At 46.0% G+C, this 14,016-nt stretch overlaps 1 protein-coding gene across 1 annotated transcript in view; it reads right to left on the minus strand.

Annotated features, from left to right (window-relative positions):
- The window catches only part of DNAH5 (dynein axonemal heavy chain 5), a 254,698-nt gene that overhangs the window by 98,583 nt on the left and 142,099 nt on the right, over positions 1–14,016 (minus strand). The window contains exons 51-54 of the mRNA XM_085890337.1: positions 11,500–11,723; positions 9,425–9,623; positions 8,928–9,100; positions 7,312–7,442 (exon numbers count right to left, since the gene is read on the minus strand). Coding sequence (XP_085746463.1) covers positions 7,312–7,442; positions 8,928–9,100; positions 9,425–9,623; positions 11,500–11,723 — 727 coding nt within the window. The remainder of the gene's footprint in view (positions 1–7,311; positions 7,443–8,927; positions 9,101–9,424; positions 9,624–11,499; positions 11,724–14,016) is intronic.

Below are 14,016 nucleotides of genomic sequence, written 5' to 3' on the forward strand. Positions count from 1 at the left end.
AAGGAGATTGACCATGTCCTCGTTGACGGTCGTTGGAGGATGATCCAGAACTGCAGGGTCTACCGGAGTGCTCAGTTCCTCAATACTGACCACAGGCTTGTTGTAGCAACTCTAAAGCTGCACCTTAAATCCTGGAGAATGGTACCATCCCAGCCGAGGCTGGATGTTGCCAAGCTCAGGGATGAGAGAGTAGCTGAGGAATTTGCGAACAGGCTGAGTGGACACTTGGGGGGTCTGGGTGCTTTGGGGGGTCCTGAAGAGTTGTGGAGCGCCTTCAAGACCACCGTCCTTGATGTTGCCGGTGGATGCCTTGGAGCTCACCGCAGGGCAAAGAAGAATTTTGTCTCTCAAGGGACACTGGATACCATTGACCAGAGTCGCAGGGCCAGGCTGAATGGCAGAGCTGAGCTGTTCAGGGAGCTGAGGCGTAAAACTGTACGTGCACTGAGGGTGGACAAGGAGGCCTATGTGCGAGGAATCTGTGAGGGGGTAGAGCATCACCTGTGGACAGGTGATTCTCGTCCCGCTTACAGGGGAATTCGCGCATTACGTTCATCCAAGCCCATCCCTCGGAGCACTACAGTTCGAGCAGAGAGTGGTAGGCTCTTGACAGAGGAGTCTGAAGTGAAGGCCCGCTGGGCCGGTTACTTTGAGCGGTTGTACCAGGCTGATCCCCCAACTGTCGAGTTGGACGTCAAGGGTGTTACAATCCCTGTTGCTGACCCTCGAATCAACTGTGGTCCACCTACGCTTGTGGAAACACGGGCTGCGGTGAACCAGTTGAAACGGGGCAAAGCTCCAGGGATCTGTGGCATCCATGCCGAACTTCTCAAGGCTGGTGGAAATGCTGCACTCGTGTCGTTGCATGCAGTTTTGTGCTCTGCCTGGAACACAGGCATCATCCCAACTGACTGGAAGAGGGGCCTTGTTGTCCCTCTCTGGAAAGGGAAGGGTGATCGCCAAGACTGCAACAACTACCGAGGGGTGACGCTGCTCTCAGTGCCGGGCAAGGTCTTTGCTCGGATAATTCTCGATAGGGTTCGCCACCATCTGCTTGAGCACCAGCGTCCAGAGCAGTCAGGCTTTACACCAAAGAGGTCAACGATTGACCGTATCCTTGCACTTCGTGTCCTCACCGAACGCAGACGAGAGTTTCGGCAGGGGCTGTTTGCAGCCTATGTTGATCTCTGTAAAGCGTTTGATTCAGTGAATCGGGATGTCCTCTGGAGGATTCTTGGTCTTCGTGGGGTGCCACCAAAACTGATCGATCTGATGTCTGAACTCTACTCTGGTACTGAGAGTGCTGTGAAGTGTGGTGGTACCATCTCTGACTTATTTCCAGTTGTTACTGGAGTTCGTCAGGGATGTGTATTTGCCCCCACACTTTTCAGCACTTGTATGGACTGGATTCTAGGGAGGATGTCGGAGAGATCAAATTGCGGTGCGTCATTTGGGAATGTCAAGATCTCGGACCTTGACTTTGCAGATGATGCAGTCATCTTTGCGGAGACTTTAGACATCCTCTTGGGGGCCCTCGAGGTGCTGAATGAGGAGTCGGAGCCGTTGGGATTACGGGTTTCTTGGGTCAAAACTAAGATCCAGGCTTTCGGTGACATCTTGGATGCTGCTGTCCTGTCTGTGTCTGTTTGTGGTGAGGATGTTGAGGTCGTGGAGAGATTCACTTACCTTGGCAGTGATATTCATGTCTCTGCTGGCTGCGAGTCAGAGGTCAATAGACGTCTGGGTCGGGCCTGGGGAGTCATGGATTCACTGGATCATGGGGTGTGGCGCTGCCGGTACCTGTGCGGGAGGACGAAAGTCCGAGTCTTCAGGTCCTTGGTACTTCCAGTCTTGCTCTATGGGTGCGAGACTTGGACTCTGACCAAGGATCTGAGACGGAGACTTAATTCCTTTGGTACCAGGTCTCTTCGGAGAATCCTTGGCTATCGCTGGTCGGATTTTGTGTCCAACGAGCGGTTGCTGAGAGAGACTCGGATGAGATTTGTTACCTGCATAGTCCGTGAGCGTCAGTTGCGGCTGTATGGACATGTGGCTCGTTTTCCTGACTCTGATCCTGCTCACCAGATTCTCTCAGCGAGGGAGTCTCAGAAGTGGAGGAGGCCAGTGGGTCGACCACATGCCTCATGGTTGCAACAGGTTGAACATCATCTCAAGGAGATGGGGATGGGCCTGGCATCTGCCTGGGGGATGGCAAGACGGAGGCCCCTAGAGTACCGGCGGAAAGTGGACGCAGCGACGTGCTGTTCTGGCACATGCTCCCATACCTGACCTGACCTGACCCCAGGCAGATTCCTGACCCAACCCCATCTCCTTGATAAATTGATCAATCTGCTGTAACCACGACGCACGTGGTCGGCCCATTGATCTCCTCCACTCATGAGGATCCCTCGCTGAGAGAATCTGGTGAGCAGGATCAGCGTCCGGCAAATGAGCCACATGTCCATACAGCCACAACTGATGCTAACAGACTATGCAGGTAATAAATCTCATTTGAGTCTCTCTCAGCAACCATTCATTGGACGCAAAGTCCAACCAGTGACAGCCAAATATTCTCTGAAGAGACCTGGCACCAAAGGAATTAAGTCTCCGTGTCAGATCGCTGGTCAGAGTTAAAGTCTCACATCCATAGAGCAAGACTGGAAGCACCAAGGACCTGAAGACTCGGACTTTTGTCCTCCAGCACAGGTACTGACAGTGCCACACCCCATGATCCAGTGAATCCATGACTCCCCAAGCCCGACCCAGACGTCTATTGACCTCAGGCTCAGTCAGTGGAGACGTGAACATCACTGCCAAGATAAGTGAATCTCTCCGTGACCTCAACATCCTCGCCACAAACAGGTACAGACAAGATAGCAGCATCCAAGATGTCACTGAAAGCCTGGATCTTAGTTTTGACCGAGGAAATTCGTAATCCCAGCGGCTCCAACTCCTCATTCAGCACCTCGAGGGGATCCAAAAGGATATCTAGAGTCTCTGCAAAGATGACAGCATCATATGCGATATCAAGATCAGATATCTTGACATTTCCAAACGATGCACCACAGCTTGATCTCTCCGACATCCTCCCTAAAATCCAGTCCATGCAAGTGCTGAAAAGTGTGGGTGGCAGGACACACCCTGATGCACTCCAGTAACAACTGGAAATAAGTTAGAGATGGTATCACCACATCTCACTGCACTCAGTACCAGAGAAAAGATCAGACATGAGATTGATCCGTTTTTGTGGCACCCCACGAAAACTGAGAATTCTCCAGAGGGCATCCCAATTCACTGAATCAAATGCTTTACAGAGATCAGCATAAGCTGCAAGCAGCCCCTGCCAAAACTCTCATCTGCGTTCGGTGAGGACCCGAAGAGCAAATATGGTCAATCGTTGACCTCTTTGGTGTAAAGCCTGACTGCTCTGGACGCTGGTGCTCAAGCAGATGGTGGCGAACCCTATCAAGAATTATCCGAACAAAGACCTTGCCCGGCACTGAGAGCAGCGTCACCCCTCGGTAGTTGTTGCAGTCTTGGCGATCACCCTTCCCTTTCCAGAGAGGAACAACAAGGCCCCTCTTCCAATCAGTTCGGATGATGTCTGTGTTCCAGGCAGAGCACAAAACTGCATGCAACGACACGAGTGCAGCATTTCCACCAGCCTTGAGAAGTTCGGCATGGATGCCACAGATCCCTGGAGCTTTGCCCCGTTTCAACTGGTTCACCGCAGCCCGTGTTTCCACAAGCGAAGGTGGACCACAGTTGATTCGAGGGTCAGCAACAGGGATTGTAACACCCTTGACATCCAACTCGACAGCTGGTTTATCAGACTGGTACAACCGCTCAAAGTAACTGGCCCAGCGGGCCTTCACTTCAGACTCCTCTGTCAAGAGCCTACCACTCTCTGCTCTAACTGCAGTGCTCCGAGGGATGGGCATGGATGAACGCAATGCGCGAATTCCCCTGTAAGCGGGACGAGAATCACCTGTCCACAGGTGATGCTCTACCCCCTCACAGATTCCTCGCACATAGGTCTCCTTGTCCACCCTCAGTGCACGTACAGTTTTACGCCTCAGCTCCCTGAACAGCTCAGCTCTGCCATTCAGCCTGGCCCTGCGACTCTGGTCAATGGTATCCAGTGTCCCTTGAGAGACAAAATTCTTCTTTGCCCTGCGGTAAGTTCCAAGACATCCACCAGCAACATTAAGGATAGTGGTCTTGAAGGCACTCAACAACAAACAGCACCCAGACCCCCCAAATCCCCACTCAGCCTGTTAGCAAACTCCTCAGCTACCCTCTCATCCTTGAGCTTGCCAACATCCAGCCTCAGCTGGGATGGTACCATTCTCTTGGATTTAAGCTGAAACTTCAGAGTTGCAACGACAAGCCTGTGGTCGATATTGAGGAAATGAGCACTCCAGCTGACCCTGCAGTTCTGATTCATCCTGCAGCGACCATCAACGAGCACATGGTCAATCTCCTTTGACACACCACCAGCATTGGAATACCACGTCCAGCGATGAGCTTGTGGGCGCTGAAACCATGAACCGGCCACCCTAAGTCCACAACTTCTTGCAAAGTCAAGGAACTTAGTGCTATTCTGGTTCATAGTACTTGACCCATGGGGACCAACACACACCTCATGACCATCCCAATCAGTTCTAGTCGATGCATTGAAATCCCCCATAACGAGAAGAGTATTTTGACTGGGGCACTGATCAATCACAGACTCGAGTGTGGCGTAGAATGCGTCCTTCACGGTGAGATCACTCGCCTCAGTCGGAGCATAGACAGAGACCAGGGGAATGACACCCAAGGAGTGACGAATCATTAGTCTCATAATACGCCTGTTGACCGGTGTTACTTCAATTATCATTGGAGTCAGCTTATTGGACACAGCTACAGCAACTCCTTGGGCAAGGTAACCATCAGAGCGAACAGACTAATAGTAGGTGTAACCTCCCGCCATGATCTTGCCACTATCCAGTCTCGAAACCTCAGAGAGTGCTGCAAAACCAATGTCCAAATGCTTGAGCTTAGATGATAACAGAGACAGGTGATCATCCTCTCTTCGGGATAGGACATTCCAGACACCCACCCGAAGGGACCGCCTCAGGTTAACCCAAGGAGACCGCCGTCTGGTGGACGACACCTCAGCACCACTCCGACACACTCTCCCGCAATCTGACCCAGGGATGTTACCCCGTGGTTTCCCTCCTATCAAAGATTGGGGGTCCCGAAGGCTTTGCCCCAATCCTGTCATCCGGTGAGCTGCCCTGCGAAGGGAAGCTGCACAGGAGGTACTCCCACGGAGTGGGTTTTCAGATTTTTTTGCGTTTTTGTGTTTTGCGGAATGAAGGGTTTTACGGTGGCCGGAGTGCAAATCCTGCCACCACCCTCCCAATAAGAAGTAACCCAACTGCAGGAGGACGTCCACAGACACAGTTGGGCACTAGATATGGATGGCCGTTGGCTCACAAGGAGCTCCTCTGCCGTTTGACAGGTTATGTTTTTAATCCTGTTGGGTGTCCATATCCAAACACCCTCCTCACCAGAAAACCTGGTGGGGGAGACTGTTTAGTCGCTGACAACCCGACCATGGAACAGGTTAGTACAGGTTTACATGATACCTGTAGCAAGTCACAGATCTAATCTGGCCTGACCCGACGAGGAATCTGGCCTGACCTGACGAGGAATCTGTCCTGGCCTGATATGATCGATATTACAGATTATAATGTGCATTTCTTCATGGCTATCTATCTATATATTATGAAAACTCTCATCTTGTATGTATGTATGTATGTATGTATGTATGTATATGTATGTTCCCAAAATACAGCCAAAACGCTACACGATAGCGCAAAAATTTTTGGCCCACCTTACTCACCATTCTCTTCCGGTGTGCAGTATCAAGTTTCGTTCAAATCGGGCAACAAAAAAATCAATTCCTGATTCAGTCAAGTTCTCTTCGGGAGAATTTGATCACTACAAACAACCTCAGCGGTATAGTTCGCTGGAGCTATCTTTTTTATTTTCTTGAAATGATTTATTTAAAAATCTCACACATTTAGTCTAGACAAAGAACGATTTATTTTAAAGCATAAAATAAACATCGCCATTTTGATCTAATACTTCCGTGTTCATTATTAAATAAAATTGTGTTTAGAAGATTATACAGAATAATTTCTTCGACTTTCTTTTCTCTGTTTTTTTTTTTTCACATCGACACTCAGTATCTAGTTTCGTTCAAATCGGGCAACGAAAAAATTTATTTAAAAAATCAATTCACGATTCAGTAAAGTACTCTTCGGGAGAATTTGACCAATGCAAACAACCTTAGCGGTGTTGTTTGCTGGAGCTATCCTTTTATTTCTTCTTCTTTTTTTTTTTTAATTGTTTTTTTTTTATCAACCGCTGTCACAACAGGAACCCAACGGATTCACAGGTCGTCTAGTATACTTTTAAAAGTTTGGAACAATGAGAATACACAATCAGATCAGATTTGCCTTTTTCATCTAAAATTAATCTGTAATTATAGATGCAGAAGTTTTATCCATACAAATGCACAGTATGCATTTTCAAAAGTTAATAGCGGTCTCCTGGGGGGAGGGAGACGCTGAAGGCTCACCAAGGGTGCCTAGTATCCTTGCACCATCCTGAGGTTTAGAGGTATAGTACACATTTGCCTCGGAGCTGAGCCGTCTTGCTTGGGTTTAAATCCCAGTCCAGCTATAAACTGTCATACTTATATTCTACAGGCAGGGTGAGGCAACAGTGTGTGTGTGTGTGTGTGTGTGTGTGTGTGTGTGTGTGTGTGTGTGTGTGTGTGTGTGTGTGTGTGTGTGTGTGTGTGTGTGTGTGTGTGTGTGTGTGTGTGTGTGTGTGTGTTATCTCTCAGTTGGATATTAAACTGGGTGCTCTGTCTGCCAGTGTTAGTTGGTGGATGTTAAAGATCCCACGGTGTCCTTTGGAAGAGTAGGTGAGCCATCGCTGCCACCCAAGCCAAATTCCAAATTCCTGCCATAATCTATAGGGGCACTACATCAGCGGCAAAGATGTGCTCCCAGGATTGATGCAACCACCAGCCACAGGCTGAATACCAAATGAATGATGAAATGATCTCACATTAGTATCGGCCAAACAATGGACGAAGTTCATCACATACTTTGGGATAAGCCACAAGTTTCTTTTGGACAGATGACTGTGTCTACCAAAGTTTGTAGCAGTTCAAACAATTTGTTTTGATCCGCAACTTAGTCACAGAGCTAGAAAATCTAACTGCTTCTTGGGCAAAATAATGATCCCTACCTTGTAAGAGTGATCTGGAAATTGGAATATCCAGCGATGAATGAGGCGAGACGTGTCAGGCTCTGTTTTCCAGAACCGCCCACGCCAACGAGCAGGGCATGACCACGAGGTATGTGCAGAATACGGGAAATCTTATGTGGATGACAGGATGGAACATGATCAATACAGCAAAAAAAAAAATCATCCACACTTAGGGGTGCATCAAGATCTGAATAGCATTTGATGATTTCCTCAAATAACTTGGTCCAGTTTGTCACAGGTTAGAAAATATAATAGTTTGATCATTGTTAATGTCCAAAAATATTTGCTACACAAGTGACTGGACTACTGAATGTTGCAATGGAAAGAAGAAAATTTAGAATAGTCCATAAACCTTCGGGATTTTTTGCAAAACTTTGTTGAATTGAGCACTTTCAAAAACAAGAATGGCACTCGATGGAGTGCATACCTATACCATCCATCCATCTATTGGGACCATACTTTGTGCAGAGCGTTGGTGCTGCCTAAGCAGTCTTCTTGGCTATTGGGCACAATCCTGGATGGATTGTCACTCCAACACAGGATACCAGCATGCTCACACTCATTTTGCCGACCTCAGAAGGACAACAGGCAGAGTCAACCCCACCTGTTATTAATTCAACGATTTGAACTCAGGATCCTGGGATTCCAAGCACACCACCAAAACCATTAAGCCATTCTACCAAAACCATTCTACCAAGCCAAAACCACAGAGCTGCCATTCCTAAGCCAACCTCAACTCATAATACTATACAAGACTTTCATTTTACCTGCAGTGCCATGGAGTATGGTTCTGTTGTGGGCTCATGCCACAAGATCTCAACACCAAGTGTCACTGGAAGTGGTGGAATCCAAGACCCTGAGGGTAATTGCAGTGACTTGGGTGGAGGCTGGGGAGCAAGGCCCACTCTTCTCCTCTCCTACAGCAGAAAATTTGGTGGTCTAGCACTTTTCTACTGTCCCATTTCTGTTCTTTCCCAACTGTCCTTTCAGCCATTCCTCCCTCTCAAACCCCACTAGATCGCACTTGTGCTAACTGCAATCCATAGCTCAATGCCTTCCCAAAATCGAGACTAATTACTCACCTCCACTCATTTGTGCCTCTATACCGGGCGTAGTGGCGTGCGCCTGTAATCCGGCTACTCGGAGGCTTGTGTTGGAGGATCGCTTGAGGACGGGAGCTCTGCACTGGGCCGCGCTATGAGAGGGTGTAGGGCAGCCCGGAATAATGGCGAAACCCAATCCTTATCCCTGTGTCGTAAGAGGCGACCACATCCTTTGTCCACTCTTCTCCCCTGTTCCCTTCTCAAGTCTTTTTGTCCTAGTTATTTTGTTGCCCATCTGTTCATTCATTGATCAAGTCTCTGCTCCCTATTTGCCAGTTCCCCTCTGCTCTACAGTTGATGTGTGGGCCTGTCATCCTTCTGTAAAAAGCTGTCCCATGAGCTTTGTTTTCAGTAAATTAAATAAAACAAGGTTAAAAACAATATATTTAAACAATAACGCTCACCCCATAATGTTGAATGGGCCATTTTGTTGAAACAAATTCGGTCACCCAACTTAAGGTCACATCACCACCACGACAAGATTATGCACACCTTTACGAGGTGTGCCATTGCATCGGTGAAGAAGACGAGATCCATACTAGCCCCACGCACTGTCTCGTTGTACTGCTGGAGGAAGTGCTCCAGTCTCTGGTGTAATAGTTCAACTGATGGCACGGGCTTATATATCTTTGGCAAGGTCAAGCGTGAATCATCAGGCTGCTCTCCTGTGGGTAAAACCATCCAACAATCCACAAATTGTAACAGCATTGGCCTATGCTCCCATTTAAAGACCTTTAAGCTGGGCCATCATGAAACCTTCAAAATTGCTAACTAATTTGTCTGACCCTGCAATTTATCACAATTGTTACCTTCAGGAGGGATCATCAGATATTATGGAATGAAAGTATCGCAGAAGTCATTTTTAAGTCTATAATTTGATCTTCGTTATACTGTATTTATAAAAGCAAGACCGATCGAAGCCTTAAGCAATTAGATTAATGTCGACGATAACAACAATACGTTGCAGCTACAACTGATTTCAACATCACCTGGTATACCTGGAGGATCATGAAGAAAGTCTACAAAATGTGTGTTGACACCAACAGCAATCCACGAGCCCAATTCAGAGTTCAGCACATCATGCATTGTTTCCAAAAAAACACTCTCGAACCAGGCCACATCCTCCATGCAAGTGAAACGATCCGTGATGACACGCATGCACTCGTGCTTCAGGAGCTGCAACAGAACCTGTGCACCACAACCCCCAAGTCACCAAAAATGACTGACTATTAAAGTTGATTTCTAATTTGATGTCTTTGTTGACGAGGTGGACTGCTTGGAATGTAGGAAAATTATCATTTTCTTAACAGGAGTTGCAGTATCAATAATTTTCTAAATATCTGCAATTCAGCAGTTCCCAGAAGGTTTCGCCATGATTGGATGACCTATATTGAGATCAATTATTAGCTTTTTTTCCAAGATTTCAAAGGGATTTCAACAATGTCTCTTGACTTTGAGGGAGTCTTTGAATGACTCAGGCAGCAAAGTACCACGACATACATCCTACAGCCATCATTCCACCCACAGAAACTTTACTTTGTTCATAAAATTGAAGGAAAACCAAAATGAGAGTCAATTTTAAAAAGAAGGTCGACCTGCGAAGTACAATTTTCAGTATATGAAACATAATAGAAAAAAAGCTCTGCCAATTATAATTACCTCAACCACCGAAGGTGGAAGGAGGTAATGTTTTTACACCTGTCTGCTTCTTTGTTTGTCTGTTTGTTTGTCTGTGTGCAGGATATCTCAAAAAGTTGTGGATGGATTCGGATGAAATTTGGTGGACAGGTTGGGTGTGTGACAAGGAGGAATTTGTTAGATTTTGGTGAAGGTCCGGATTCAGATCCGACTACTTGAATTTTTGAAGTGATTCTTCACCATTGAGAGAAAGGGCAAAAAACGATATATAGCACAATATCTCAAAAATGTATTGGGCCCGATATGTTCCTCTGGATCAGGCATTGAATGGCGGAGGTATGCGCTCTACTGTGTGCCCATCCAGTTTTTAATGTGAATCGAAGGCATACAGGAAGGAAGTCTACCTTTATAGTCATCTATATATTACTAAAACTCTCATCTTGTATGTATGTTCCCGAAATACAGCCAAAACGGTACACGATAGCGCAAAAATTTTCGGCCCACCTGACTCACCATTCTCCTGCGGTGTGCAGTATCAAGTTTCGTTCAAATCGGGCAACGAAAAAAATATTTAAAAAAATCAATTCCCGATTCAGTCAAGTACTCTTCGGGAGAATTTGATCAATGCAAACAACCTCAGCGGTATTGTTCGCTGGAGCTATCTTTTTATATTTATTTATTTTTTCTTTTTATTCTTGAAATGATTTTTTTTTTATCAACCGCCGTCACAACGGGAACCCAACGGGTTCACGGGTCGTCTCGTAAACTATAATGTTGGAAAAATGAGACAAAAATGCTGATTTTGAAATATTTTCATTGCCTTATTTTTCAGGACACTTTCTCATTGGAACACAATAAATTTCTCCAATATTTATTGACTGATAAATGGTATACGATTGAAAACTCATCATATGAAACCAAGTTATTGTTTTTAAATCATGCTGCTCGCATTTTGAAAATAGAAACTATTAATTGTGAATACTCTTCATTTCTCCAGGTACTCAGGGAAAACCTGGGCCTGAGAGATGGTCTAAAGGTATGCATACTAGCCTCTGAGTGAACCTGACATGACTATAAACTGTCATCCTGGAGTTTTGCAGGCATGGCAAGACATCAATGTGTGTGTGCCGTCCCTTGGATGGATGTTAAACTGGGTGTTCCTCTGCTGACATTAGTTTGTCAATGTTAAATATCTGTTGGGGCCCTTCATGTAGAGTAGGTGAGTTGTCACATGCACAATGAACAACTTACAAATTCCTGCTCTACCCTACAGGGGGCATAGCATCAGCAGCACAGCTGTGCCCCCAGCCAAGTAAAAACATTTCACCATTTTTTTGTGGTTCCAGTAAGTAAGCATGCCCAAGGAAACCAAATAGGCAGAAGATTCCACTCTGAGTGAGTAAACATCCTCCAGCTAGAAACTCACCATTTCTGAGTTGATTACTTCTGCGGAGGTGCGAAGCAGGCCCTGCCAGATACGGGACAAATCTCGTAGGTTGAAGATATAGTGAAACTTTGCCGGTGTAGGGAGCAGCTTAGCCTTGGTTGCCTCCCACAACTGTCGTGTCAAAGGCACAAGCTTTGTGGCCAATGAGCAAACAGACTCGTAAAAACCACGTGCCACACAAAAATGGGCCAATGCCATGACTCCTAGACATGACATGAGCAGAAAAAGGAGACAAATTCAAAGCTGTGAAATAAACGGTTTTTTTTACATCGTTCCATCTCCAAAATATTGCATCAAAATGGGGGCAAGCATACCCCTGCCTCCATCACATGGATGAAGATAAACCATGCATTTGGAAATATCACATCAGGCCATGATTGCCATCAGGCCATCAGAATCACGAACACAAACACAAGTACCCTAGCTACATTCCTTAATACCTGTAAACACTAAGGGGATAAAGATGTTGAATTATATAAAGTTAATGGTCAGAATGGGTTTTAGAAGATCGAAAATAAATTAATTGATATCTTAAGTTAATTAATCGGTTGTGAATAAAGCACAACAATGATTGCCAATGAGGCGTCCACCTACGTCCCAATGACTTGTTGACACTGATAAACTCTGAGGTGCCACTTCTGCCTAAGTCCTGCCTTTCATGAGGGTATTCTGCTTTCATGCCTGGTGTTGGCTTAATGGTTAGGGTGGTGGGCGTGGGATCCCAGGATCCTGAGTTCACATCCTGATCATCTATTGAATTAATACCAGGTGGGGTTGACTCTGCCTGTCATCCTTCTGAGATTGGCAAAATGAGTGCCAGCTTGCTGGTATCCTGTGTCGGATGACGACCTATCCAGGATTGTGCCCAATTGCCCAGGAGACTGCTTCGGCAGCACCAACGCTCTGCACAGAGTATGGTCCCGATGGATGGATTCTGCTTTCAATCATAACGGAGAACTTTTCCTGTGGGACGCTTTTCCAGCGGACAGAAGAACATCCCGTGTTCTAGACCATGGCCTTGTAATTTCCAACGAAGACCAAAGCTCTGCTCACAGGTCAGAATGCCGAAGAATGGTTATACCATTAATGTATGTGCTGTAAACTTTTACAAGTTCCCTTGTATAAAAAGCTCAATTAAATTAAATTGGAAATTTAACAAAGAACTAACAATAAGGTTGAAAAGCATTCATGGGTTAAGTCTATATGTGATATTTAGGGGTAATCCAATTCATTTTTTTGTTTTTTATACAAGATAATTCATGGAAACTGGAAAAGATTAAAGAGGACGTTTGGTCCATCATACCCATGTCAAACCACAAGCCCTGCATCATGCAACCCATTTTGTCTTTATACTCAAATTTAAATATTCGCGACAATAATTTGCAAACCAATTCCATGACACATCCCAATCATTAAACGGACTCACCATCTGTTGCTGCTTGAACAACATGAAACCCATCACTTTTGGAAGTATGTGAACATGCACCATCAAAGAAGGTTGTTTTCGAATAAATGAGGAACGCTGCCAGTCAACACAAGATTTTTCATAAATATGAGTAATATACAGAGTTTACCGTTGGAGCGTTAAGAATCTCGGCCCAGGAATAAACTGTCACCCTGGTGTTTCACAGGCAGAGCGTTTTATCAACGTGTGTGCCGTCCCTCGGGTGAACATAAAACTTGGAGTCACATCTGCTGGCGTTGACGATCCCACGGTCTTGCCTGAAGAGTAGGCAGGTTATCGGCAACACCCTGCCTGAATTACAAATTCCTGCTTTAACCTACAGGGGGTTTTGCATCAGTGGCCTCGCTGTGTCCCCAGCAAGTGATGCCATATGCAGCCATGTGCTGAATACGAAAGAAGAATAAGAAGAAAAAGAAGAGAAAGAAGAAGTATTTAGAATTACAAATGGTAGGAGACTGTGACGTCCTGATCCATTAAATGCTCTAGCTCCTCCATGAGCCTCGACAATTTATACACCAAAAAAAGTCCTCCATAAGCAAGAAAAATATTTATTGTATTGCTGTTACTGTTCTTCCCATAAGTTCTTTTTTCAGGGGGGTGGGGGGAGGGTCACCAAGGTGCCCATCCATGGCTTGTCATAATAATTTACTTCTAAATTCTGAAAATGCTTATGACAAGTCAGGGGCCATTCCGGTGCCCTTCTCAATCAGCTCTCAATTCACAGATGCAGAATAGAAGCCTGGTCAATGCACCTACGATCAAGATCACACAAGCCGTCACTTGACCCTGAAGAGTCCCTGCCAAAAGGTACCAGGGAGACGTGGCCAACCTGGCTGTGTCTCAACTGCCTCAACACTGGAGTTGGATGTTGCAGAGCCCTCATGCAGAAGTCGGGATATAATCAAAATGGCCCTATCGATTGCAACTGCAGAGAGGCTCCTCAAACAATGGAGAATCTCTTGAATTGCCCTCTCTTACCAAAGCCTTGCAGACCAGATGATTTGAAGACTCTCAAGTCCTGTGTCAGAGCC

Source organism: Eptatretus burgeri, chromosome 7 (genome assembly GCF_056783735.1).
Source record: "Eptatretus burgeri isolate ZD-2024b chromosome 7, Ebu_testis_v1, whole genome shotgun sequence".
In the NCBI taxonomy this organism is placed as follows: Eukaryota; Metazoa; Chordata; class Myxini; order Myxiniformes; family Myxinidae; genus Eptatretus; species Eptatretus burgeri.